This window comes from Melozone crissalis, unplaced genomic scaffold (assembly GCF_028551555.1).
Source record: "Melozone crissalis strain CALT ecotype California unplaced genomic scaffold, PUWL_Pcris_2 ptg000101l_1, whole genome shotgun sequence".
Taxonomy (NCBI): domain Eukaryota; kingdom Metazoa; phylum Chordata; class Aves; order Passeriformes; family Passerellidae; genus Melozone; species Melozone crissalis.
Window position 1 is genome coordinate 221623 of NW_026535878.1, and position 25608 is coordinate 247230.

Consider the following 25608-nt stretch of genomic DNA (forward strand, 5'->3'; position numbering starts at 1 on the left):
GGCAGGGACAGCAGGACAAGGAGAAAAACCACAAAAAAATCAGAATTTTAACCCATAAATTCGAATTGAGGGGAAAATGAGATTATTGGGGACAACACAGGGACAAACCCATCCCCAACCCAGGAATTTTTGGGAATTTGGGGCAGAATTTCCAAGGAATTTCCCCAATTTTTCCATTTGTGCTGTTCCCTAATCACTCAGCACCAAAAATTGATTTATTCTGAATTTTTATCCCATTTTTCTTGTGGATATTCTGCTAAAAACCAAATAAAAATCAATTTCACCCCTCTGATGTTTCTGATTCTTTGGGGAGGACAAAACTCAATAAATTTTTCTTTACAGTTAAAAAGAAACACTTGGAACCTTTTACTCACACAAAGGAAATTTTGTGAATTTTTCCACGATTTTTAAATTTTTTTTTTTTGGCCAAGGAATTTTCCCAAATCTAAAATAAAGAGAGGAAAAGTTGGGTTCTCATGTTAATTATTAATTTTTAGGTTTTTTTGAGGGATTGAAAAAGGAATAAAAATAAAAGAGGATTTAATTCTTCCTGTTCTTCTCCATGGGGTTAAATTCAATTTTGGAGATTCAAAAATCAGATTTTTAGCTCATGGAATTTAATCCTAAAAACTCCTGGAGCTCCTTTTGGTGGAAATTCAACTTTTCCCAAGGGGATTCTTCAGTTTGCTGAAATCCTGGGAGTGAGGGGTGAGAAAAGCAGAAATCCCAACCCAAAGCAGGAATTTCCACATTTAAAATTCAACATTTCTACATCCACCACCCTGAGGGGAGAGAAAATCCCTTTAGATTGAATTATTTTTAAAAATAACTCAAATTTTTTGCCTTCATTTTTCCATATTTCAGTGTGGATCTTGTTTAAATTGGAATAAACCTTGAAAATCAACAACAATAACAGAAAAGAATCAACCAAACCCACCCAAAACCTTTAAACTTCATTAGAGGGATTTAATAATTAAAAAAGGTTCATTAAAAAACATTTTTTGTCGAATTTTAAACTGGTAAATTTAAAAGAATCTGAATAAAAATGAGTAACTCTGGTGCACTCAGTAGGTTTTGAATGAATTGAAGTTAATGAGGATTTTAAACAGTTTTTTGTTCAGAATTCATTAAATTAATGAAATTTTTTATTAAAAAAAAATTAAATCAATTAAAAATGCAGCAGCAAAAACCAGGCCATAAAAGCAACACAACTTTTATATTTTTTAAAGGGAAAATAAAGAAGTTTTCCTGCATTTCCCTGAAAGGAATTCTTGGATTTTAAACTCCCAAATTTCCTTTAGAAAAATTTCCTCCTGCTGCTTCATTTGTGCCTTAAATCCCTTGGATGATTCATTTCCTGTTTATCAGGTGGCCAAGAAGGAAAAGCAGCAGGAATTTCACATTTTAACCCTTTTTTAGCCATTTTTCCTCATTCTTTTCTCTCTCTTTCAGCTTTTCCTCATCAAAAATCAACCCCAAACCAAGGGAAGCTGCTCCTTTCCCTCTTGAATAAAACAGGAATAATTAAAGTAAATTTAATTTAATTTTTTGTATTTCTGAGCTTAACCTCAAAGCCTGGCAGCAATTTCCTGTGACAATTCCTCTCCCTCACAGGAATCTTTTCTTAAATACAAAAAAAACATCGATTTTTTTTAAAAAAAATTTGATTTTCACATTGAAAAATGTTATTAAAGCTGGGAAATGGCAGGACCAGGAAGTTTTACCTGGAAAATTCTTCCTGCTCTGCTTGAGCTGTGCCCAAATTCAACCCTAAATTCCTTTATTTTATTTATTTCTATTTCTTACAGCCAAATAAAGCTGTGATTTATTTAGGAAACGCAACCTTGAGCGCAACCTGGAGGCTTTGATCCCTTTAACAACAACAATAAATTTTCTTTTTGGTATTTCCATAACAAAAATCGACGTCAGAAAGCAGAACCTTTAAAAAATCAGAAAAACACCCCAAAAATTCACAGAATCGCGCTGTTTTAACAACATCCAGGAGGAATAAGCTTTAAAAAATAAGGAAAAAACACCAAAAATTGGCGGATTCGCGTTGTTTTAACAAGCTCCGGGAGGAATTGAGCCCGGCTGCATCCAGAGTTACTCAGCTCCTGAAGTTCCTTTAGGGAATTACGTTAGAAATGCCCCTCGGACGCGTCGCTACAACAGGAAAAAAGGAGTTTTGATGTGAAAAATGAGGAGATTTAGGAAATATCTGAGCTGGGTTTGGAGGGGGGACAGCGCTGAGGGAAGGCCTCGGGCCTACCCCAGGCCCGCAGCTCCCCCTCCCCAAAACCCCGGGGAGCAAACCCGCCTCACCCGGCTTCATTCCCACATAATTCCGGGTTTATTCCCACATAATCCCGGTTTTATTCCCACTCAATCCCGGTTTTATTTCCTCTTAATTCCGCCTCGCCCCTCAGCGTTCCCCGGCCGCTGTGGGGCCGCGCGGCCTTGCGGAGGAGCCGGGCTTGAGCCAGCACCGCCCCCCAGCCTGTTCCTCCCCATCTCCCACCAGCCGCCGCAGGGCTCCGAAGCCGCTCTATTTACGGTCGCTCAGGGAGTTTGAGTTTTACCGAGCCCCCGGGGGCCGCCGTGTCGCTGTCGCCGCGCTCCGCCGGGGCCGCCGCTGCCGTGTCCCCGGTGCCCGGCTCAAAGATGGCGCCCGGTGCCCGCGCAGCCTCAGCGCGCCCGCGGCCAAGATGGCGCCCGGAAATGGCTTCACCCGCCCGACAGGAAAAGAGGGGGTCTGAGGGAAAACATGGGTGGATTTTGCTCTTTTATGGCTTTCTCGTACTTCAAAACAAGGATAAATATTTTTTATTAAACGGGGTCGTATTTCTCCATCCTTCCGCGAATCGCCGGGGTCACCGCCGCCGTGTCCCGGTGCCCCGCTCAAGGATGGCGCCCTCAGCCAAGATGGTGCCCGGAAGTGGCTTCACCCGCGCGACAGGAAGAGAGGGAGTCTGAGGGGGAACGGGAGTGGATTTTGCTGTTTTGTGGCTTCCCCGCCCTTCAAAACTCCTTCAAAAATAGAATAAAGATTTTTACGAAGTAAACAGGGCCGTGTTTCTCTATCCTGCCGCGATCCATCGTCACCGCTACCGTGTCCCGGTGCCCGGCTCAAAGATGGCGCCCGGTGCCCGCGCAGCCTCAGCGCGCCCGCGGCCAAGATGGCGCCCGGAAATGGCTTCACCCGCCCGACAGGAAGAGAGGGGGTCTGAGGGGAAACGGGGGTGGATTTTGCTCTTTTTTGGCTTTTCCGCCAAAGCCAAAAAGCCAAAAAGCCTCAAAAAGGGACAAAGCTTTTTCCAGTGAAACGAACAGGGTTGTGTTTCTCCATCCTGCCGGGGCCGCCGCCGCCGCCGCCGTGTCCCGGTGCCCGGCTCAAGGATGGCGCTGGCTGCCAAGATGGCGGCCGGAAGTGGCTTCACCAGCCCGACGGAAAGGGAGAGGGCGGGCGGGCCCCTGAGGCGGAGCGGGGGTGGATTTTGTTCTGTTTTTTTTGCTTCACCGCATTCCAAAAATCCTCCAAAAGGGGACACATCTTTTCCCTGTGAAGCGAACATGGCCGTGTTTCTCCATCCTGCCCTCTTGTCACATAATTTAGGTTGGAAAATCCCTCCCGGACCATCCACCTGTTCCAGCGCCCTCAGTGCCACGTCCAATCCTTCCTTGACACCTCCAGGGCTGAGGGGGACTCCAAACCTCCCTGGGCAGCCACTTCCAAATCCTGGCCGCCCTTTCCACGAGGAAATTCCCCCCGATGTCCCAAAAATTGTCACCAATCCCAGGTGCCATCCCCTCCCTCACGCCCCCTCAGGGACGTGAATTCCTGGGCATGGTTTGGGACAGATAAACCCCCGAGCTGCCGGACACACGGAGCACGGCACAGTTATACATTTTATTCTGTGGATGTAATAAAAGCCAAAAGCTTCTGAATGCCTTTTCCCCAGGAAAAATCCTGGGAGAAAATTATGTGTCTCTGAATACCACACATTGGTCTATATAAATTATTAAGCCAGGGCAGCCCCTCATGGATCTTTTTGGTGGTATTTGGCAGCCATTTGGTCACTTTGCTTGCAGATTATGGAAGAATAATCAATGAAATAACAGAAATCCCACACTGAGGGGAGTTTGGGTTGGATCCCCATCCATTTCCACCCCACTGGAGCTATTCCTGAGGAAAGTTTGGGACAGACAGATCCCCGAGCTGCCGGACACACAGAGCACGGCACAGTTACACATTTTATTCTCTGGATGCAATTTCTTCTCAACAGCCAAAAGCTTTATTGATTCCAAACCATTCTCCTTCTCCCTCTTCATTTCTTTTTTCTTACTGCACCCTCTTTTCCCACACCTCAAGCACTCTGCTGCTTCCATTTTGGACTTTTAGCTCTGCTTGGAGTTTGTTTTCTCAGAAGAAGCCAACGAACAAATCATTCAGATTATTTTTTTTTTCTTTTTCTCCCAAGATCCATATAAATTACATGCAAAACATTGTACATAGAGATTAATATCAAAATGCAATACAGATCAGGTGCACTTTAAGCTGGACTCTAGGATATGGCAAACACACCAGGGTACATATTGCTTTGAAACCACCATTGTTTTGTTTTTTAATGTCATGCATACCACATAATATTCAGTCTTTTGTTTTGTATTTTGGTTTTTTTTTTCTTTTTTCTCTCTCCCGTTTTTTATACAAAAATACCAGTGCTTATTATACTGAGTTACTGGAAAAAAAAAAAAAAGAAAAACTCGGTTCCACGTGCCCTCTTCAAAAGGAAGTTTTTTTTTGTTTTGTGAGAGCGTTGGATAAATATATATACACACACATAAATGTTGAGTTCAGACTGTATATATATATATATTTATTGAAGGGGAGGAAATAAACTAAAGGCAGTTTTAACCATGGGTTTTAACCATGAAAATTGAGGAGTTTGGGGAGAGCTGAGTCAAGGTGAGGGGGGGATGCTGGAGAGGAAGAAATGCCAAAATCCCTGTTTGGGGGGGGAAAAATCATATTTGGATGGAAAAAGAGCAGGAAAAGGAGAAGGAAAAGGAGAAGGAAAAGGAGAAGGGGCTCCAGGGGAGATTTGGGGGTGTAGGAGGCGTTTTGGGCTCAGGGGGTTGGAGATGGAGCAGAAGCCATGCAGGCCTAGGTGTCCCCACAGAGGAACAAAAACCTTCTCAGGTGGTGCCAGAGGTGCCAGGAGCTGGCAGTGCCACCTGGAGATGCCCTTTGGGCATTTGGGATGGGATTTTTTCCCAGTTTAGGTTTTTTTCCCCTCAGAGAGGAGCTGAGGCCTCCAGGCCCAGGCGTGAGGGGGAAAATGGCGCCCATGCTCAAACGCGGTTTAGTTTATTTCCTTCTTGAGATCGCTTGGAAAATTTCACTTTATTGCACGGAAAACCTTTGGGAAAAAATAAAAAAAAAGAAAGAAATAAAAGAAATCAAACCCCCTCCCCACACCCTTCTCCCTGTGCAAATCATAAAAAAACCTCAGCAGGAGAAAACCTCAAGAGCTGCCTGGCCAGCGAGCCGCGCACAGGCCGCAGTGTCTTTGGTACCAATCCACCAATTCCACGGAAAATCCACGGAAAATCCACAGAAAATCCACGGAAAATCCGCAAATCCGCCCTGCTGGGATCAAGAACTGGATGCAGAAGGATGTTCAGAGTGTTTTAATAACAAAGCATTCCAAGGCAAGTTGATCACAAGGAGGAGGGAGGGGGTGGCTCTGCTTCCTGCCGGCCCTCCCCTGCTCCGCGCGCACTCGTGGCAGTTCAAACAAAGCAAAAAAACCCCAGAAATTATTCATAATAATATATATTTATATGGATATTTATATCTCCCCCTAGTCAAGGCATGTTGCAGAAAGTCCCCAAAAGTCCGTGCCGCCGACCATGCCTTTGTTTTTGGAGCACCAATCTCCCCCAACTCTCTTTTTTTCTTTTTTTTTTTTTTGTGTAATGTCCTCAATAACTTAAGCCAAGAGTCAGCTGCTGCCAGGATATCACTGAAACTTAACCCAAAAAAACAAAACTTTACAGGAAATCTGCACAAGAAACATTTATACTTGAAGCAACCAGCCATACACCAACATAATTTATAGATATTTATATATATAAAAAAACCCCATTTGTGTCATCCAACTCACGGCTAGTAGAAAGATGGCTGCTCAGAGAAAAGGAAGCTGACTGGCATCCGATGGCTGAATTAATTAATCCACGGAATTAATTAAAGTGTCCCTTGCAACTGCCCTCAAGCAGCGGCGGGGACTCGAGATCTCTTTATTTTCTTTTTTTTCTTTAAACAAAATACATATGGCTGACGTAAAAATATCAGTTTCTGAGCTAAAGAAAACTAGATTTTTTTTCTTTTTCTTTTTTTTTTCTTTTTTTCTTTTTTTGCATAATATTTATATAGCATTATTTCTCCCTCCTCCCCCCCCCCAACTCCTAAAATGGAAACTAGAATGACAAAAATAGAGGAAAAACAAACTAAAGGAACGACCAGACCCTTTGTGGCAAACCCTGCCAGTCACAGATTTCTGGGAGTGACTTTGAGAGTCTCCAAAATTGGCTTGAAGTTGTTGTTGGTTTGAGTCCTTTTTTTTTTTTATTTCTTTTTTTCAACAGGTCTGAGGTATTAAAAAAAAATATCAAAATGAAAAAAAAAAAAATTGGTGCATCCCCCCAAAAAGTATTTAATAAATATTTATGTAAGCTTGTAAGAACACCATATCTTCTCTTTTTTTTTTTTTTTGGTTTTTTTGCAAGTATTTAAAATAGAAAAAGTGAATATTTTTTTTAGTTTTTTTTTTAAGCAACGTCACCTTTAGCACAGAACCAAAACCCCACAACCACCCCTCGTTTGGGGATTTTTTTGTGTGTGTTTAACCCAACATCCCCTCACTCCCCTGGGTTATTTTTTTGTGGGGAGGGAGGCAAGGAGGAGCCAGGCACGGGGTGGACACTGAATTTGCACTGGGGACGGGCAGTGGTGGCAATTTCTTCTTGCTGTTGGCAGTGAACAAAGCCCAGCTCGCCAGCACCAGGGTGGGATATTCAGGATATTTGGGATTTTTGGGAGAAAGACCTTTCCTCAGCAGGAAAAAGGAGCTCATCCTTCCCTCCTCCTCCTCCTCCTCCTCCTCCTCCTCCTCCTCCTCCTCCTCCTCCTCCTCCTCCTCCTCCTCCTCCTCCCAGCCCAGGGAAGGACACAGAGACACTTGGTTTGTGTTTGTGGTTTAAGGAACACTTAAATCTTGGCAAAGATCTGGGCCTGGCGTGGCAGGAGGTGCTGCAGGCAGTGCTCGGACAAGGCACGGGAGATTCCGCTGTGCGTTCCTGGTGGGGCAGGGGAGGAGAACCCAGCCAGAACCAGCCTTTCCCAAAAACAAAACCAAAAAAACCCTCGGGGTTTGGAATCCAGGGGTGGGAATGGCCTCGTTTCCAGCTTGTTTGGTCTGTTCCTCTCAGCCAGAGGGGATGGAGGAGAGCAGGGAGGCTCTCAGGAGGAGGAGAAGCCAGGGATGGCCAGAGGGACAATCCAGGGCCAATTCCAAGGAAAGGGACTCTCACTGGGCTGTTCCAGGGCTGGAGGTGAGGAAGGGCTCAAGGGGAGGAGATGGAGGAGAGCAGGGCGGCTCCTGGGACGAGAAGAAGAAGCCCAAGCCCTGATTTCAGCTCTGGGATGGCCAGAGGGACAATCCAGGGCCAATTCCAAGGAAAGGGACCCTCACTGGGCTGTTCCAGGGCTGGAGGTGAGGAAGAGCTCAAAGGGAGGGGATGGAGGAGGCTCCCAGGAGAAAGAGAAACCCAAGCCCTGCTTCCAACTCCAGGGATGGCCAGAGGGACAATCCAGAGCCAGCTCTCACTGAGTTATTCCAGGGCTGGAGGTGTTGAGGGCTCAAGGGGAAGGGATGGAGGAGACTCCCAGGAGGAGGAGAAGCCCAAGCCCTTCCAACTCCAGGGATGGCCAGGGGTACAATCCAGAGCCACCTTCAAGGGACTCTCACTGGGTTGTTCCCAGGGCTGGAGGTGAGGAAGAGCTCAAGGGGAGGAGATGGAGAAGAGCAGGGAAGTGGATCCCAGGAGGAGAAGCCCAAGCCCTGCTTCCAGCTCCAGGGATGGCCAGAGGGACAATCCAGAGCCATCTCCAAGGAAAGGGACTCTCACTGGGTCATTCTCAGGCCTGGAGGTGAGGCAGGGCTCAAAGGGAAGAGATAGAGGAGAGCAGGGAGGTGGCAGAGCTTCCTCCAAGGGGAGGAGAAGCCCAAGCCCTGCCTCCAGCTCTGGGATGTCCAGAGGGACAATCCAGAGCCACCCTCAAGGGACTCTCACTGGGTTATTCCAGGGCTGGAGGTGAGGGAGGGCTCAAGGGAAGGAGATGGAGGAGAGCAGGGAGGTGGCAGAGCTTCCCCAAGCTCCAGGGATGGCCAGAGGGACAATCCAGAGCCAATTCCAAGGAAAGGGACTCTCACAGGGTTGTCCCCAGGCCTGGAGGTGAGGAAGGGCTCAAGGGCTCCAAAAGAAGCAGCCAAGTGAGGCCAAGCCTCCAGCAGCTCCTCCTCAGGGAGACCTGCAGGCATCCAAACCGAACTCCAGGAAAATCTGGGATCATCCAGGGACATCCCTGCCTTCCACTGGGCCATGAGACAGCTGGAGTGATCCTTCCCAGGATTCAGGAGATCCCCACTCATCCTCCCATGGCTTTTGGGCATGGCTGGAGCCTCCTCCCAGATCCCTGTGAGGCTGAGGGGACCCCAAAAACACAGAAAAAAGGGCAAAATTTCCTCTGTTCTGGAGGGCAGGAGCTGGGAGAGCTGCAAAAATCCTCCAGGAGTTTCCCCCCTGACCAAGAGCAGCAGAGAGGCCTCTCCTAGAGAAGAGAATTCCTACAGAATTCCTCAGGAAGAAGCTGCATCCCTCACAACCTGGGGGTTTTCCCCACCTTTACCCTGGAAGTTTCACCTCCACCTTTGCAGGAAAATCAGAATTTATCCCTTCATTTCTCATCTCCCAGTCTGGAAACAGAGAAAGAGAGGAAAACATGTGGGCACACACAGAGGGGGAGCTGGAAGAAGCCCAGGTACCATTTTTCAAAGGTGGAAGACTGGTGGGCATCCCTGGATCTCTGAACCTTGCAGTAAACACCTTCCCCTGGCTGGGATTTTTTAGTTTATTCCTTAATTTCTGCACTGGAGCAGTGACTCCCCCTCCCCACTTCCCATTGGGTAGGGGGGAAAATCCCACAAGCAAAGAGCAAACCCCAACATTAGAAGGAAAAAACCCCTAAAAACCACATGTGAAAAAAAAACCAAAAACACAAGAAAAATAAAATCAAGTCACAAGTGCACCCCCAGCCTTGAGGCTGAGGGAGTGTAAGACTACAACAATTTGAATTTCCTTGGAACATGCATTTCTCCAAAGTGAAAACCCCAAGTGAAAAACCCAACTCTCGGAGAGGAAAGAACCTGGCAGCTTCCCCTGGGTGAGTACCACGGAAAATCAGGGATGGAGATGCACAATTGGTTTGGTTTTGGTTTTTTTTTTTGGCTTAACCTCTCTCCCAACACCCAGCTCGGTGGTACTCTGGTTCCCACTGCTAAATAACGGTAAAAAAACCCAACAAAATGAACCAAAAAAAGAAAAAAAAACACATTAAACCCCCAACCCCACCCCCAAAAAAACCCCCAATGATGATACAGGCATGAGCAGTTTGACCGCAGCAGTGTGATCAGTTACTGGTGCTGGGATCACACAGGGCCCAGGTGGATGAGGACGAGGAAGAAGAGGAGGAGGAGGAGGAGGGGGAAATTCCAAGTTCTAAGGTCAAACTGAGGTCTCCAGGCTGTGGAAGGGGCTCCCGGGCTCGGGGAAGCTGAACTCGCTGTCCACGGCGTTGTTGTTCCTGTTGAGGGCCGTGGAGCCCCCCAGGCCGCCCCCACCTCGCTTTTGGAGTCCCTCAGGCTCGGGCTCGTCTTCGGCGCCGTCAAGGAATGGTGTCCGAGGCTCGTCTTCCTCCAGGATGAACTCTGGGTGAGTCATGAAGTTATGGATGGAGCTTCTGGATTCGGGTTTCTCGAGGCCTTCGTAGAGCGAGCTACGGAACGCATTCACCACTTTGATCTGGGCGGGCGTGGGGAGAAAAAACAAGAGGTCAGTGGTGCTGCCAGAGGGCAGGGCTGGAGGGAGAAAGTGAAATAAATGATGAGAGACAACCACCAAACAACGAAAAAAAAAGAAAACAACGGCACGACCACAGCGACAAAATCACCACTGAACAGACAGCTCGGTCAAAAATGAGACATCTACGGTGAACTGGGGGCAGTCAGGCACTACGGGGGTGCTGGGGAGCCACCAGCCTCAGAAGCTGCAAGAAAAGACAAAGGACGACTCCAAACCTCCCCCCCAACATCACCAGTCTGGATGGATGGAAGCCACGAGGCGTTAATTAGTCATTAATTGGTGTGGGGGGTGCGCGCGCCCCGCGGTGGACGGACGGACGGACACGAGGACAAGGGACGGACGAGGTGGGGGAACTACGGCTCCAAAGGAGGTGGGTTAGGCAAAGAGCAGGGGGAACTCTACTGGGGGAGGGTCCTTCCCACAGCTCTGCAGGGGGATGGGGCTTCCAAAGGTGTCTCCAGCTCTTCTGGAGCTCCTGGAGCAGATCCAGGTGGGTGCTGTGAGGATCCAGGTGAAGGTCCAGGGCTCTCTGGAGCTTTCCCTGAACCTGCAGGAGACCCAGTGGTTTCCAAAGGCAGTTAAAATGGGAATTTGTTGGAGCTGGAGACCAATTCAGACTCTGTTGGATATTCTGAAGGAATTCCTTCACATTCCTGGGAAAGCTCCACCGAAATCCAGGCTCAAGGAGGAGATGAGAGCACCAGGACATGGCTCTGCCACCTCCCCTGCACTGGGAGGGAGAGCTCTGGGAACACACCTGGACATTGGAATCCCTCCAGATCCTCTGGAATTCCAGCCCCAAACCCTTCCAGCTCACAGGTCTGGGCTCAGGGCGGTGACAAGTGTCACAAGTGTCACTCCCAGCCCTGCTGGGGTTCCAGGGAAGCAATGGAAGCCTCAGCTCTGTGGAGCAGAGCTCGTGTGGGAGCAGATCTCCTGTCCCAGACCCCTGGGAGCAGCAGGGAAGGCTCCCTGGAACAATTTCAGTCTTTGGCCCCATGGAAGGAGCTTTGCATGAGCCTGGAGCACCACTGGCCTGGAAAAACGGGAATTTGAGGGAGCTGGGAACCAATTCTGAGCTGGATTTGTGCACTGATGACCTTGGATCAATTCAGGTGAACGCATGGGACAAGGGACACCACCGGGGCCACCTCATCTGTCACATCAGCCACGACTTGAGATCAGCAAATCCTGAGCTCTAAAACAACAACTGAACCAAGGAGAAGGAATCCAACCAAGCCAAGGACAGCCCAGGGACTGCCAGAACCACGAGGAGGTGGCCAAGAAGACCCAGGAACTGTCAGAACCACGAGGAGGTGGCCAAGGACAGTCCAGGGACTGTCACAGCCACAAGGAGGTGGCCAAGGAGACCCAGGGACTGTCACAGCCACAAGGTGGTGGCATCTACAATTCAGATTTAGGAGCAGCTCCACAGAAGCCTCCCCCTCTCACGTGAGATCTCTCCCAAGGAATCACCTCCAGAGCCCTGGAGATTTGTCCAGCACTGCCAGGAGCAGCAGGAGAAGCTCCCTGGAGCAATTCCAGGGATTCTGTGCTCAGTCTCCAGCTCAGCCCCCTCAAGCAGCTCCTGCTGCAGCTTCCCTCAGCCTTTCCTCCCTTCTCCATCACCTGCTGCGAGATGAATTCAGCTGTTCCCTCTCAAAGGAAGGGAACAGGGAGGAAATGTGTTCTGAATGAGGCAGGGAGCCCAGCAGAGCTGAATTCCAGCCTGGAGCCTCCCCTCCCTCCTTCCCTCCCTCCCACGGCCGGCTCCTCCCGCCTCCTCTCCACCTGGAAGCTTCAAATGCAACCTCCAGGCTTGGGATCGATTCCTGTGAAACGTGAAACCTCCACGTGCTGCGTGAGAGCCCCTTGGCAATGCCACCCCGTGCCCTGGCTCTGCCCAGCCCCTCAATCCAGGGCACAATTCCCAGCAGGAGCAGCTGGGCTCTGCCAAAACCTGCCCATGGATCCCTGAGAGCTCCCCACACAGCAAACCCAACCCTGGAAAAACTCATCCACGGGAGAAGAGACACCACAGATCTGCGTGGAGGGAAGAGGAGCTTTGGGAGAGAGGGAAGCAGCAGAGGGAAACAAGAGAAATCCAGGCAAGAAAACAGCAGGAGATTTGGAGACCTGGGTTAGCTCCTGGGGAAGTTTGCACGAGCTATCCAAGTTTTCTATTCCCTCGCTGCAAAATGGGGGGAAAACGTGGATCCACAGACTGCAAAAAAGCTGCATTTTGGTCTCCTCCCCACCCCTGCTCTGAGCCCCTCTGAGCAGATTTCATTCCATCAGAAAATCCTGGAGGTTTTCCCAGATGCAGGCGGGAGCAGGAGGCAGCTGTGCTGCTCCAGCATCGCTGGGGTTAAACCCAATCAGCTGCCAGCCTCAGAGTCAGCTAAACAGAGAGAAAACAAAATTATCCCAAATTCTCTCTCCTCCCCCACAGTGCATAAACAGCAGAGCCTGAAAGCTCTCCAGAAAGTCACCGAGGGTATTTCTCTAATCAGAGGAGAACGGGGATAAGTGAGTGTGCAATAAAAAAGCCAATTATCCAGCAGAGCCACACTCCCTGCTCCCAGCCTGCAGACACAACCCACGGCCACGTGCTCACCAGCCCCAACACCCCACACACAGAGGGTTCTACATCACACAGGGCCTTTTTTGGGGGGCTGGAAAGCCTGGATCCAGAATTCCCATTGATTTGTGGCCTCCGTGCCCATTTCCATGTACAGTTGTGTGTCTGCACACCCTGAGACCCTGAATGTGCAGAGCAGCCTGATGAACAGAGAAAGAGCCCTGCACCAAACAGGGCCATTTTTAGGGTGTGGAGACCCAGTGTCAGATCCAGAACTCAGAATTCCCACTGGGATTCTGCAGGAATTGTTTTCCATGCACAGTTGTGTATCTGCACATCCTGAGATCCAGCATGTGCAGAGCAGCCTGTGATGAACACAGACAGGGCCTCTTTTTAGGGTCTGGAGACCCAGTGTCAGATCCAGGACCCAGAATTCCCACTGGGATCCTGCAGGAATTGTGTTCCATGCCCATTTCCATGCACAGTTGTGTATCTGCACACCCTGAGATCCAGCATGTGCAGAGCAGCCTGTGATGAACAGAGAGAGAGCCCTGAACCAGACAGGACCTTTTTGGTGGTCTGAAAACCCAGTGTCAGATCCAGGACCCAGAATTCCCACTGGGATCCTGCAGGAATTGTGTTCCATGCCTTTTTTAGGGTCTGGAGACCCAGTGTGAGATCCAGGACTCAGAATTCCCACTGGCATCCAGCAGGAATTGTTTTTCATGCCCATTTCCATGCAGAGCAGTGTCTGCACACCCTGGGATCCAGAGTGTGCAGAGCAAGGTGGGCACTGAGGATCCTCTGGCTGCCCAGGGCAGCACAGGGATGTCCCCAGGCCATGCAAGTCCCCAGGTGGGGACAGAGAGGGGGACAGCAGCCCCGAGGTGTCACCAGCTGAGCCACAGGCAGGAGCAAATCCTGTTTGTCCCTCCTTGCTGTGGCTCAGCCAGCCTTGGGGACAGTCCCAGCGGCCACTCTGCCTCCAGAAGAGATTTCAAGCAACTCCTCTGCCCATCCCTGGGGTGTCCCAGGGCTGGGCAGAGGGAAGAACCAGCAGAATTTGGGCTCAGCCTTGCCCTCCTCCCAGCAATGCTCGTGAACTTGGGGGGCTTGAGCAAGAACTGCAATTTTGGCTCACCCTCAGGAGGGTGGACACAAACACCAGCCCTGCAGAGGAGGAGAAGAGGTAAAACTGGATGAAGCAACAAGGAACTGCGGGGGGAAAGGACCAGAAACGTTCATAATTTTGTTAAAAATCGGGATTTTGAAGGGTTTCCCGCCCCATCCTTCAGGTTTGGGACTGAGTGTGCGAGTCAAGGCTGAGAGGGAGAGAGAGCAGGCGGGGTTAGGGGGGTGCAGGTGCTCTCTGTGCTCATTAAATCATGCATTGTAATAGACCATCACTCACTGCCCGCAGGAGGAGATGCAGCAGCAGCAACAGCAGAAGTGGTGGGAGTGGAATTGACGGAGGAAAGAGCTACATGGGTTGGGCTAGAAACATTTTTTACATCGTGGTGCTGGCTCACGATGGAAGGCTGTCTCCTGAGGGCTCCCTGCAAAGAGGAGGCGCCGGTCTGGAATGTGTAAACTACGTCCATCTGCAAAGAACCAGAGAGTGAGATAGCGACACCCGGCCAGAAACAGGGACAGGGACAGGGCCAGGGGACAGGGGAGGGCGGGCAGACACACAGACAGCAAGGAAAGAGGAGGATGGAGAGGCGAGGAAGAGGAGGAGGAGGAAGGAGGAAAGAGCCCACCCCGCACTCCCCCGAAACCCACGTGGGGTTTTGCTGTTGGAGCAGAGAGAGAGTCCAGCTCTGCCCTTCCCAGAGCAGCAGGGTCAATCCCCCCTGTGGTGGGAGGCAGTGGCAGAGGAGACACCTGGGGGTATCCAAAAATCTGCAGGAGGAGCAGAGAGAGACAGAGAGAGTGGGCAGAGTGCGAGTGGGAAGGGCTCCTGGTGCCTCAGCCCTGTGGGGCACTTTGGGGACGCTCCACGGGCTCCCCACAGCCCCCGTGGCAGCAGGAGATGTCCCAGCCCCTCTCCCAGGCCTCAGGGCTGCTGGGGGTGCAGCACCTGGTGGTGGGGCCGTGGTTGTCCTGTGGATGTGTCTCAAGGCTTGAAGAACTGAGCAGCTTCCTGGGCACTTTGTGGCTGGGTGATGCCAACGCTGTGGCACCTTCTGGGCACCGCCTCCAGCCCCAGCTCTGGCTGAGCAGGTGTTTCACAGGTGTTTCACACACAGCTTCACTCCTGCCCCACTCTGATATCCCTCTTCTCACCTGTGTCCTTTTCACACACCCCAAATGAGGACAGGAGCACCCCAATGCCAGGTTGGACCCCACAGACGCTCCAGGACGTGCCAGCACCCATTTCTCACCTGGCAGGAGCTCATCCCAGCTCCAGCACAGGGAAACACCCGGGAAGCTCCAGGCTCAGCCCAGGGGCACCTCTGGCACTGCAGCCCTGCAGAGCTCCCGGATTTCCAGCACATCTGCACCACTGCCAGGAGAGCCTGGATGCTCCCAGCGCGTTCCTCAGGTCAGAGAAGCTCTGGTTACCCCCACACAGAGCCCAGCTGCCCCTCAGGGCTCACAGCCAGCCAGGAACCGAGGCTGAGCTTCACCTTGAGGCCAGAGGTGACACTGTGGAGGTGACAGCTCAGAGAAGGGAAGTTAACTCTGCCCCAGCCCCTGTCCCCGTTGGTTTGTCACAGAGGAGGGACAGAGGTGACCCAGCAGCTCTGCCTGCCTGGGGACACCAGGATTCCCTCCATGGGACAGCTCTGCCCTGGCCTCCAGGGAAATGAGGGGCACAGAGCTCTCCCTGCTTGGTGGAAAAAAAGGAAAAATCAGAGAAAAAAGTCAGGGAGAACCAAGAGATGTAAAAAGAAGACTGAGAGATTTTCTGTCCTTGTGTGCTGTGGTGGTGAGCTCTGGGTGTGGAGCACGGGGACGTGGCACAGAGGGGTGGCACAAGGAGCCACACCAGGGAACAGCACATTCCCACTGGGAACAGCCTCCCAGCAGCCAGCAAGAGCAGGGCACAGCCTGGGGGGCTCCATGCACCCCTCACAGCCTCCTGTGCTGCAGAGGTGACCATCAGTGGCACGTCCAGCCTCCTGCTGACCAGCAGCACAGTGCCTGCAGCAGAACAGCCTCCCACCACCCCCAGCTGTCCCAAAATCCAAGTTTATCCCGGTCCCAGCTGTCCCAAAACCCAGGTTATCCTGGCTCCCTGCAATGGCACAGGTAGAACCTGGCCCAGGAGGCGGTGACATCCTGCGAGCACCATCTGTCACCTCTGTGCAGACACAACCCCTGCATGGGGACAGAGAGAGGAGCAGACACAGCAGGCAGAGCCCCCCCAGCCCTGCTGCCCCCCAGTACCTGGGTCTGGATCCTGTTGAGGCCCCGGAACCACAGGATCTGCCCCCGCCGCAGCTCCATCTCCGCGTGGTCGATCTCGTCCACGTCCTCGGGCAGCTCCTCCTCGGGGATCTCCTCCTTGGTGATGCCATGCCCAGCCTCCTTCAGGAACTTCAGGTGGCTCGTTGGCACGGTGCAGATCAGCTGGGGACAGGCAGGGACACAGCAGGGACTTAGCCTGAGGCCCTGGGGATGCCTCAGGGTTAACTTTTATATTTTTTAGATTCTGAGCTGCTTTCATGTGTGGGTCTGTGCTTTGTAGTAAGGGTTGGTGAGCTCTGAGAACAGAGTAGGGAGAGAAAACAATTCCTTCTCTATGATCTAAATTTCAAATTATCAAAATCTCTGGCCCAAAAGCATTAAAAACATGGGCTGAAGAGAGAAACAAGGATGGGACTTCATAACTTGAAGCTGTAATTGGACAATTAACTCCAATATGCAAATGGAGCAGAACTTATAAAAGTGAGACACCTCACTTATAGAAGTGAGAGGAAGCAGCTAAAGGACTTTCCACTAAACTCCTTTTGTTCCCTTTCCTTTTCCCCTTTCCTTTTCCTTTTCTCTTTCCTTTTCTTTGTCCATTTTGTGACCATTTTGGGTTCATCTTGGGTTCATTTTGTGACCATTTTGGTTCATCTTGGGTGCAGCCCTGGCTGGGCTCTTGCGCTGCCCAACGTGAATACACTGAGGAGATCCTTTTAATAAATCCCTGCTTTATTCTTTAGCTCTGTCTAGTCCCTGCTCTAGCTCAGCCTTCTCAAGGCCTCAGCTGCAGTGCCACCAGCCCAGGGGACACCAGGAATGTCCCTGTCACTCTGGGTGTGTCCCTCTCCTGCTGCTGGGCTGGGGAGGGGCATCAGCCCCTTCTTAAAAACCTTCCTAAAGAGCTGCCCTGGAGAAAAACCAGGGAGAACAAGGGCAGGGATGAAAAGACAGGCCAGGATTTTGGGGCTGGCCCTTACCTGGCCCCACAGGAGCTCTCCCACTCCAATGAAAATGCACCAGAACCACTGGGTCAGGGTGAGCCCAGAGCAGCTGAAGGGCTTCCCACCAAACTCCACGATGATGATCTGCAGCACAGGAGACAAGAGTCACACCTGGGCATGGAAAGGTCCCCTTGGGCCACACCTTTCCCTCTCTCCTGGGATTACAAGAGGAGCAAGGACCTCACATCCAGGCTGGGAATTTTGTGGGACACCAGAAGGAAGCAGGGACCTCATATCCAGGCTGGGATTTTGGGTTTTTAATCCATCCCATAGATTTGGACAAAATCAGAGTTTCCATGGTCTGGAAGCAATCTCAGTGGAATAACCCATGGAGCAAAGTGGAACCCATGTGGAATAACCCATGGAGCAAAGTGGAATAAACCATGGAATAACCCATGTGGAATAACCCATGGAGCAAAGTGGAATAACCCATGGAGAAAAGTGGAAGCCATGGAATAACCCACATGGAATAACCCACGGAGCAAAGTGGAATAACCCGTGGAATAACTCACGTGGAATAACCCATGGAGCAAAGTGGAATAACCCACATGGAATAACCCATGTAGAATAACCCATGTGGAATAACCCATGGAACAAAGCGGAAGCCACAGAATCTCAGTGGAACAAAGCAAAACCCCCGGGCTGGGGTCACCTGGGCGAAGAAGGTGCCCAGCACCACGGAGCAGAAGATGGGGTTGCGGTAGATGCCCTCGAAGACGTTCCTCTCGCCGTGGATCTTGCGCGCGTTGATCTCGTTGAAGAGCTGCATCATCACGAAGGTGTTGAAGACAATGGTGTAGTGCTCGGTGGGGGGAGAGTGCAGGGGCGCGTTCCGGCCGCTGTCGATGTCGAAAAACTTCTCCCCTGAGCAGGAGAAAAAAAGAGGATTTGGGGAAGGGAAGATGTGGGAGAGGTTTTACAGCATTTCTGAGAGACAGAGAGAAGGTTGAGAAGAGGATCTGTGTTTACACCGAATGAATTTTCTACCAAAGTCGTTGTCATAGAATGACCAAAATGTCCCAAAACAGAAACCAAGAAAGAAAGAAAAACCATTAGAAACAAACAAAGAAAGAAAAACCAATAGAAACCAAGAAAGAAAGAAAAAACAATAGAAACCAAAAGAGAAAAACCAACAGAAAAAACCAATAGAAACCAAGAAAGAAAGAAAAACCGTTTCCTTTTCCCCTTTCCCTTTCTTCCCTTTTCCCTTTTCTTTTCCTTTCCTCCTTTTCCTTTTCCTCCTTTTCCCTTTCCCTTTCCTTTTCCTTTTCCTTTTTTCCTTCCCCTCTCCTTTTCTCCTTTCTTTCTCCCCTTTTCCCTGTCCTTTTCCTTTTTCCCTTTCCCCCTTCCCTTCTCCCCTTTCCCTTTCCTTTTTTTCCCTTTCCTTTTTCCCCTTTCCATTCCCCCTTCCCCTCTCCCCTCCCCTCCCTCCCAGGACGCTCTGGCACTGCAGCTGACCTGCGAAGAGCAGGGTGAAGATGATGGTGAGCTGGTAGACGGCGTGGCCCAGGATGTTTTTCATCATGGTGCGGGAGATGAGCGGCTTGTTGCGCCCGTAGGGTTTGCGCAGCAGCAGCGACTCCGACGGCGGCTCCGTGGCCAGCGCCAGCGAGGCGAACGTGTCCATGATCAGGTTCACCCACAGCATCTGCACGGCCTTCAGGGGCGAGTCCTGAGGGGGAGAACGTGTCATGCCACCAAAATAAACCTTTGTTCTTTCTTTGTTCTGCTCTCCTCCTGAAAACCTCTGCAAAATTGCTCTTGGGTACTCAACACCTTCCTAAAACATTCCCAAATATTTCTCCTTTTCTCCATGGCCTTCAGGGGAGAGTTCTGGGGGCGAGAAAAGTCACACCACCAAAATAAACCTTTGTTCCCTCTTTGTTTCACTTTCCTCCTGAAAACCTCTCAAAAATTGCTCTTGGGTACTTAACACCTTCCTAAAACATTCCCAAATATTCCTCCTTTTCTCCATGGCCTTCAGGGGGGAGTCCTGGTGGTGAGAACAGTCACACCACCAAAAAAATCCTTTGTTTCCTCTGTGTTTCACTTTCCTCCTGAATAGAATTCCAGAATTGCTCTAGGGTATTTAACGCCTTCCTCAAACATTCCCAAAAATTTCTCCTTTTCTCCATGGCCTTCAGGGGGGAGTCCTGAGGGGGAGAACAGTCATGCCACCAAAATAAACCTTTGTTCCTTCTTTGTTTCGCTCTCCTCCTGAAAACCTCTCCAAAATCACTTTTGAGTACTTAACACCTTCCTAAAACACCCCTCAAGATATTTCTTCTTTTCTCTAAGACCTCCCATGTCCCACCCGCCCAGCTGAGCTCACCTGGGTGATGCAGGCACCAGTGAAGGCCACGATGATGCCACCACCATGTCTCATACCCACCCAGGTGACATCCCCCATGTCCCACCCGCCCAGCTGAGCTCACCTGGGTGATGCAGGCACCGGTGAAGGCCACGATGACGGCCACCACGTTGACGGTGAGCTGGAACTGCAGGAACTTGGAGATGCTGTCGTAGACGTTGCGGCCCCACATGACGGCCTTGACGATGCTGGTGAAGTTGTCGTCGGTCAGGATGATGTCCGAGGCCTCCTTGGCCACGTCCGTGCCCGCGATGCCCTTGGGGACAAAGCCAGGGGTGAGGCACGGCCCTGCCTGGCTCTGCTGCCTGCCAGGGATGTGCCCAGCAGGAAAAGCCCCTGGAGATGGTGCCAATCCCTGCTTGGCAGGGCCAGAGCTCCAGAGCTGTCGGGGACAGGCTCTGAGGCTGCCCAGCTTTCCCAGACAGGGCCACAGTGCAGAAAAGATGGGATACAGCTGGGAAAACACCAGGAAACAGATAGAAAACAGCCAGAAACCAGCTGGGAAACAACCAGGAAAATGCCAGGAAACAGATGGAAAACAGGCAGGAAAACAGAGAGGAAACAGCTGGGAAAACGCCAGGAAAAAAGCTGGAAATGTGCTGGGAAAACACCAGGAAAGAGCTGGAAACCAGCCTGAAACCAGCTGGGAAATAAACAGGAAATAGCCAGAAAACAGCTGGAAAACAGCTGGGAAAATGCCAGGAAACAGACAGGTAAGAGATGGAAAACTGACAGGAAAACAGACAGAAAACAGCTGGGAAATAGCTGGAAAACAAACAGGAAAATAGACAGGAAAACAGCCAGAAAACAGACAGGAAAATAGACAGGAAAATAACTGGAAAACAGACAGGAAACAACTGGGAAACGGTTGGAAAAAAGCCGGAAATCTGATGGAAAACAGCTAGAAAAATGCCAGCAAACAGCTGGAAAATAGACTGGAAAACAGCTGGAAAACAGACAGGAAAACAGCTGGAAAACAGGCAGGAAACAGCTGGAAAACAGCTGGGCAACAGCTCCCTCCTCATTCCAGGATTGGCTCCATCCCGGGCTGGGCACCTCTGCTGGAGCCCAAGGGAGGGAGAGCTCAGCCCAGAGGTTTCTGCCCTCGCCCAGGCTGAGAACAGCCCTGCAGCTTCCCCAAAATCCCCAAAAATTCAAAAAATCCCTGTCAGGATCTCCAGGGCAGCGGGTCAGGCTGCGTTTCCCGGAGCCGGCACAGCGAGGCGCTCGCCCCGCAGGAATTCCATGCAGGAATTCCGAGCCCTGCCCAAAACGAGCCCATTCCCGGATTCCCCAGATCCCAACCCCTCCTCAAAGGGGAAATCCCCGCCTGCTGCAGGGCATTAGGGTTTAGGGTTTAGGGGAACAGCTTTCCCTGCTTCTGGAATTGCCTTTGGATGTTCAGCACAATCCTAAAAACACTTCCCAAAAATCTCTCATTTTCTCCCCACCCAGCTCCTGCTCATGTCTCTAAATTAATCCCCAGAGAACCTGTTAAAAACAACAGGTTAATTTCCCTGCTCCTTTCAGACAGGATAAAAAGGCATCAAACCAGAGTTTTCCACCATAAATCAATTCCCAAAGGCTGATCCAGCACTGTGCCTGGAATTGGGGTGAAAAGCTGCAGGAAAAACCAAATCCTGGGGCTCCCATGGCTCTCCGGGATCCAGCAGAGACACCAGGACAGGGCAGGTCCAAGGAATTCCCAACCCCTTTCTCACAGCCCTACACAGCTCAAACTCAAACCCAACACCCTAATAAAATCCCTTTTTGGGTTTTTGACCATCCCACAGATTTGGATCAGAGTTCCCATGGTCTGGAAGCAATCCCATGGAAAAAAGGAAAACCCCCAGGCTGGCCCTACCATGGCAAACCCAACATCTGCTTTCTTCAGGGCTGGGCCATCGTTGGTGCCATCCCCTGTCACAGCCACCACCTGCCTCTGGTCACCCACGGTGCTGTCGATGATTCCTGTGGTGGAAACGAGAAATTGAACCCCAAGGGAAGGATCCCAGCCTGGATCAGGCTGGAAAAACTCCAGGGAGGAGCCCCTGGAGAGGGGCAGTGCCCACCTTTCACCAGGGTGTGCTTGTCTGTGGGGGAGGAGCGCGCCAGCACCCGCAGCTTGGGCCAGATCTTGTCCAGCTGCTCCTGCTCCACCTGCAGGACCAGGAAAAGGGAAATGATTCCATGCCAGGGATCTTCTGTCCCACCAGAGAGCAAATCCCAGCTGGGACGGGACAGAGGCTTCACCCCAAACGCTGCTGAGCAACCCAGCAGCTTCCTGATGCAAGGGAATGAGGGAAATCCAGCGGGATTTGGGAAAGACATCAGGATTTGGGAAACCCAGCAACATTCTGAAAACCCAGCAGGATTTGGGAAATTCAATAGGATTTGGGAAACTCAGCAAGATCCTGAAAAGCCAGCAGGATTTGAAAAACCCATTGGGATTTGGAAAATCCAGCATGATCTGGAAAACCCATGAGGATTGGAAAAACACATCAGGATTTGAAAAATCCAGCAGGAAATCTGGAAAATCCAACAGGATCTGGAAAACCCAGCAAGATCCGGAAAACCCATCAGGATTTAGGAAACCCATCCAGATTTGGGGAACCAAACAGGATTTAGGAAACCCCTTGGGATTTAGGAAACTCATCAGGATTTAAGAAACCCCTCAGGATTTGGGAAATCCCTCAGGATTTAGGGAACCCCTCAGGATTTAGGAAACTCCTCAGGATTTGGGAAATCCCTCAGTATTTAGGAAACCCCTCAGGATTTAGGAAACCCCTCAGTATTTAGGAAACCCCTGAGGATTTGGGGTTTTGCAGCTGTCCCACCTCTCCCTTCTCGTTGCGGATCAGGCGGTTGAACTCCTTCCCCTCGAGGCACAGGAAGTCCTCCCCGGGCAGCAGGATGCCACACTTGGTGGCGATGGCACGGGCAGTGTTGATGTTGTCCCCTGTCACCATGCGGACGGTGATGCCGGCGCGCTGGCACTTCAGGATGGCATCGGGCACCTGGGGACAGGGACAGCGATGGGGTTGGCACTGGGGACACCGGGAGTGAGGCGGCTCCTCGTCCCTAAAAGGGTCTGGAGAGGGCTCTGGAGGGTGAGGGAGCTGCATCTGCCACCCCAAAGGGAAGGGACCTCAATGCCACCTTGCTGTCACCTCACTGTCACCTCCCTGGGGCTGCATCTGCCACCCCAAAGGGAAGGGACCTTGCTGCCACCTCGCTGTCACCTTGCTGTCACCTCCCTGGAGCTCCCATGGCTCTCCTGGATGCAGGAGAGACATCAAGACAGGGCAGGTCCCTGCTCCAGAGAATTCCCAACCCTTTGCTCACAGTCCCACACAGCCTTTCCTCCCTTTCAAAAGGAAGGGACCTTGCTGTTACCTTGCTGCCACCTCACTGTCACCTTGCTGTCACCTTCCTGGGGCTCCCATGGCTCTCCTGGATCCACCACGAGAGACACCAGGACAGGGCAGGTCCCGGCTCCAAAGAATTCCCAACCCTTTGCTCACAGTCCCACACAGCCTTTCCTCCCTTCCAAAGGGAAAGGACCTCACTGCCACCTCACTGTCACCTCGCTGTCACCTCCCTGGATGACAAGGCATGGCCAGGCCGTCCATAAAAGCAGGAATTTTTTTCATCCCCTTCCACCCCACTAATGGGTTTATCCATCAGGGAAGAGAGGAAATTGGAGTGAGCAATGAGCAAATCGAATCAGGAGCCTCCAGAGCTGCTGCAGCCGGGGGATGTGTAATGCAATTCCCAGATTGCCAGATCCCTGAACATCTCATCAGGGACCAGGGGAGCAGGGGGAGAGCTCCAGACTGCATCCAGAGGCAGGGATGGGGCATTATTGCATTAGCCCAGCACACAGCTCAGAGGGAAAACCAGCTCCAGGAGCACAGGGATTCTTCCTGGCTGTTTCCATCCACCTTTGGTGCAGCACAGACCCCAAGGATTGGGAATTTTGGGTGGGAACACAATGCCATGGTGTTGTTTTGTCCAAAAATGGGAGAGAAATGCCCACAGCAGGGATGGGCACAGAGGAGCTGCTGGAATTCCTTGGGGGCAAAGCAGAGAGAGCTGCTGGGATTCCTTGGGGAAATATCAGGGATGGGCACAGAGGAGCTGCTGGAATTATTTGGGGGAACATCAGGGATGGGCACTGGGGAGCTGTGCATGTGGTGACAGGAATGTGCTGAGTGGTTTTTGGGTGGATGTTCCTTGGGGAAACACCAGGGATGGACACAGGGGAGCTGCTGGAATTTCTTGGGGAAACTTCAGGGATGGGCACAGGGAAACTGGTGGAATTCATTGGGGTACAGCAGGGATGGGCACAGGGGAATTGCTGGAATCATTTGGGGGCACAGAGGAACTGCTGGAATTCACAGAATCACAGAATAATGAGGTTGGAAGAGACCTCTAAGATCAACGAGTCCAACCTCTGCCCTAACACCTCAACTAGACTAATCCACCAAGTGCCATGTCCAGTCTTTTTTTAAACACATTGGGGACACAGAGGAGCTGCTGGAATTCCTTGGGGAAACATCAGGGATGTGAACAGGGGAACTGCTGGAGTTCCTGAGGGGATCCCAGCCCAGAGCAGCAGGAAAAGGGGCAGGAACAGCCCAGGCCAGGGGGGGTTTGGTACCTCCGGCCGCACGGGATCCTCAATCCCCACCACAGCAATGCAGGTCAGGTCAGACAGGATCTCACTCTCGTTGTCCCAGTCGGGCTCTGCACCCGCAGGGAAGTCCCGGAATGCCAGGCAGATGGTCCTGAGGCCGTGGCAGGCCATGGGCTCGATCACCTTCTTCACCATCTCGTCCCTGTCCTTCACCTTGAACACGCGCGGCTCGCCGTTCTTGTCCAGGATCTTGGTGCACCTGAGGGGACACGGAGGTGAGTGAGGCATTGTCACATTCCTGGTACCCCTTCCACAAAAAAAGGGGCTGTTCCTTTTTCACAGCCCACTTCAGATTTCCTAAATCCACCCAAAAAATGCTCAACACATTCCTGTCATCCCATCTATAGAAGGGACACACCCCCCTTCCACAGCTCCCTCCAGATTTCCTAAATCCATCCAAAAACCACCCAGTACATTCCTGGCATCCCATCTACAAAAAGGGGCTTGTTCCTTTTTCATAGTCCCTTCCAGATTTCCTAAATCCATCCAAAAACCACCCAGCACATTCCTGCCACCACATCCACAAAAAGGGGCACATTCCCCTTCCACAGCTCACTCCAATTTTCCCAAACCCACCCTAAAAACACTTTGCACATTCCTGGCACCCCATCCACAAAAAAGGGGGCATTCCCCTCCCACAGCTCCCTCCAGCTTTCCCAAATCCACCCACAAATTCACTCAGCACATTCCTGGCACTCCATCTACAAAAAGGGGCTGTCCCTTTTCCACAGCCCCCTCCAACTTTCCCAAACTCATTCCTGGCACCCCATCTGGACACCCCCTTTCCCTCCAGCTTCCCCAAGCCTCACTGGGCACCTCCCAGCACCCACCCCATGCCCCCTTGCCCCGTGGGATGCCCAGGGATGCCCGGGGCTGGGGCAGCAGCAGGATTTACTTGCGCAGGATGATCTCGGAGGCGCCCTTGCTGTACATGCGGAAGCCGCCGCCACTGTTCCTCAGCACGGTGCTCATGGACTTGCGCACCGAGTTGAAGGTGTAGACCTGATTTGTGGGGGGCAAAACCCAAAACTTAACTCCACAACTTGTAAAAATTGTAAAGCTGGTGTGTTTATTACTGCCCTGAATGTGTGTGGGGTTGTTCCTCCTAAAGGACACCCCAGAGAATTCCTGATCCTTTTTTATCCCCCTTTCTTGTACATATGCACAGAGTTTCACAACAGGTTTATGTATATTCATTATAGGGTCATATAGGTTCTATAGGTCCTATTCATTATAGGTTTATGTATATTCATTATAGGTCCATATAGGTTCTATAGGTCCTATTCATTATAGGTTTATGGATATTCATTATAGGTTCATCTAGGTTCTATAGGTC

The 25608-nt window shown here is 51.1% G+C and overlaps 1 protein-coding gene across 3 annotated transcripts in view; it reads right to left on the reverse strand.

Annotated features, from left to right (window-relative positions):
• Positions 1-8919: 8919 nt before the first annotated feature.
• The window catches only part of ATP2B4 (ATPase plasma membrane Ca2+ transporting 4), a 62201-nt gene continuing 45512 nt past the window's right edge, over positions 8920-25608 (reverse strand). For 2 of the 3 annotated variants that reach the window (XM_054291648.1, XM_054291649.1), the window contains exons 12-23: positions 25168-25274; positions 24237-24471; positions 22411-22590; positions 21646-21733; positions 21438-21544; positions 19638-19829; positions 18661-18874; positions 17855-18066; positions 17179-17286; positions 16178-16360; positions 14196-14385; positions 10020-10143 (exon numbers count right to left, since the gene is read on the reverse strand). In XM_054291648.1, the coding sequence (XP_054147623.1) occupies positions 10118-10143; positions 14196-14385; positions 16178-16360; positions 17179-17286; positions 17855-18066; positions 18661-18874; positions 19638-19829; positions 21438-21544; positions 21646-21733; positions 22411-22590; positions 24237-24471; positions 25168-25274 (1842 nt within the window). In that variant the 3' untranslated portion in view covers positions 10020-10117. Of the gene's footprint in view, positions 10144-14195; positions 14386-16177; positions 16361-17178; positions 17287-17854; positions 18067-18660; positions 18875-19637; positions 19830-21437; positions 21545-21645; positions 21734-22410; positions 22591-24236; positions 24472-25167; positions 25275-25608 lie in introns of all 3 variants that reach the window. The other variant, XM_054291650.1, reaches the window with a different exon arrangement.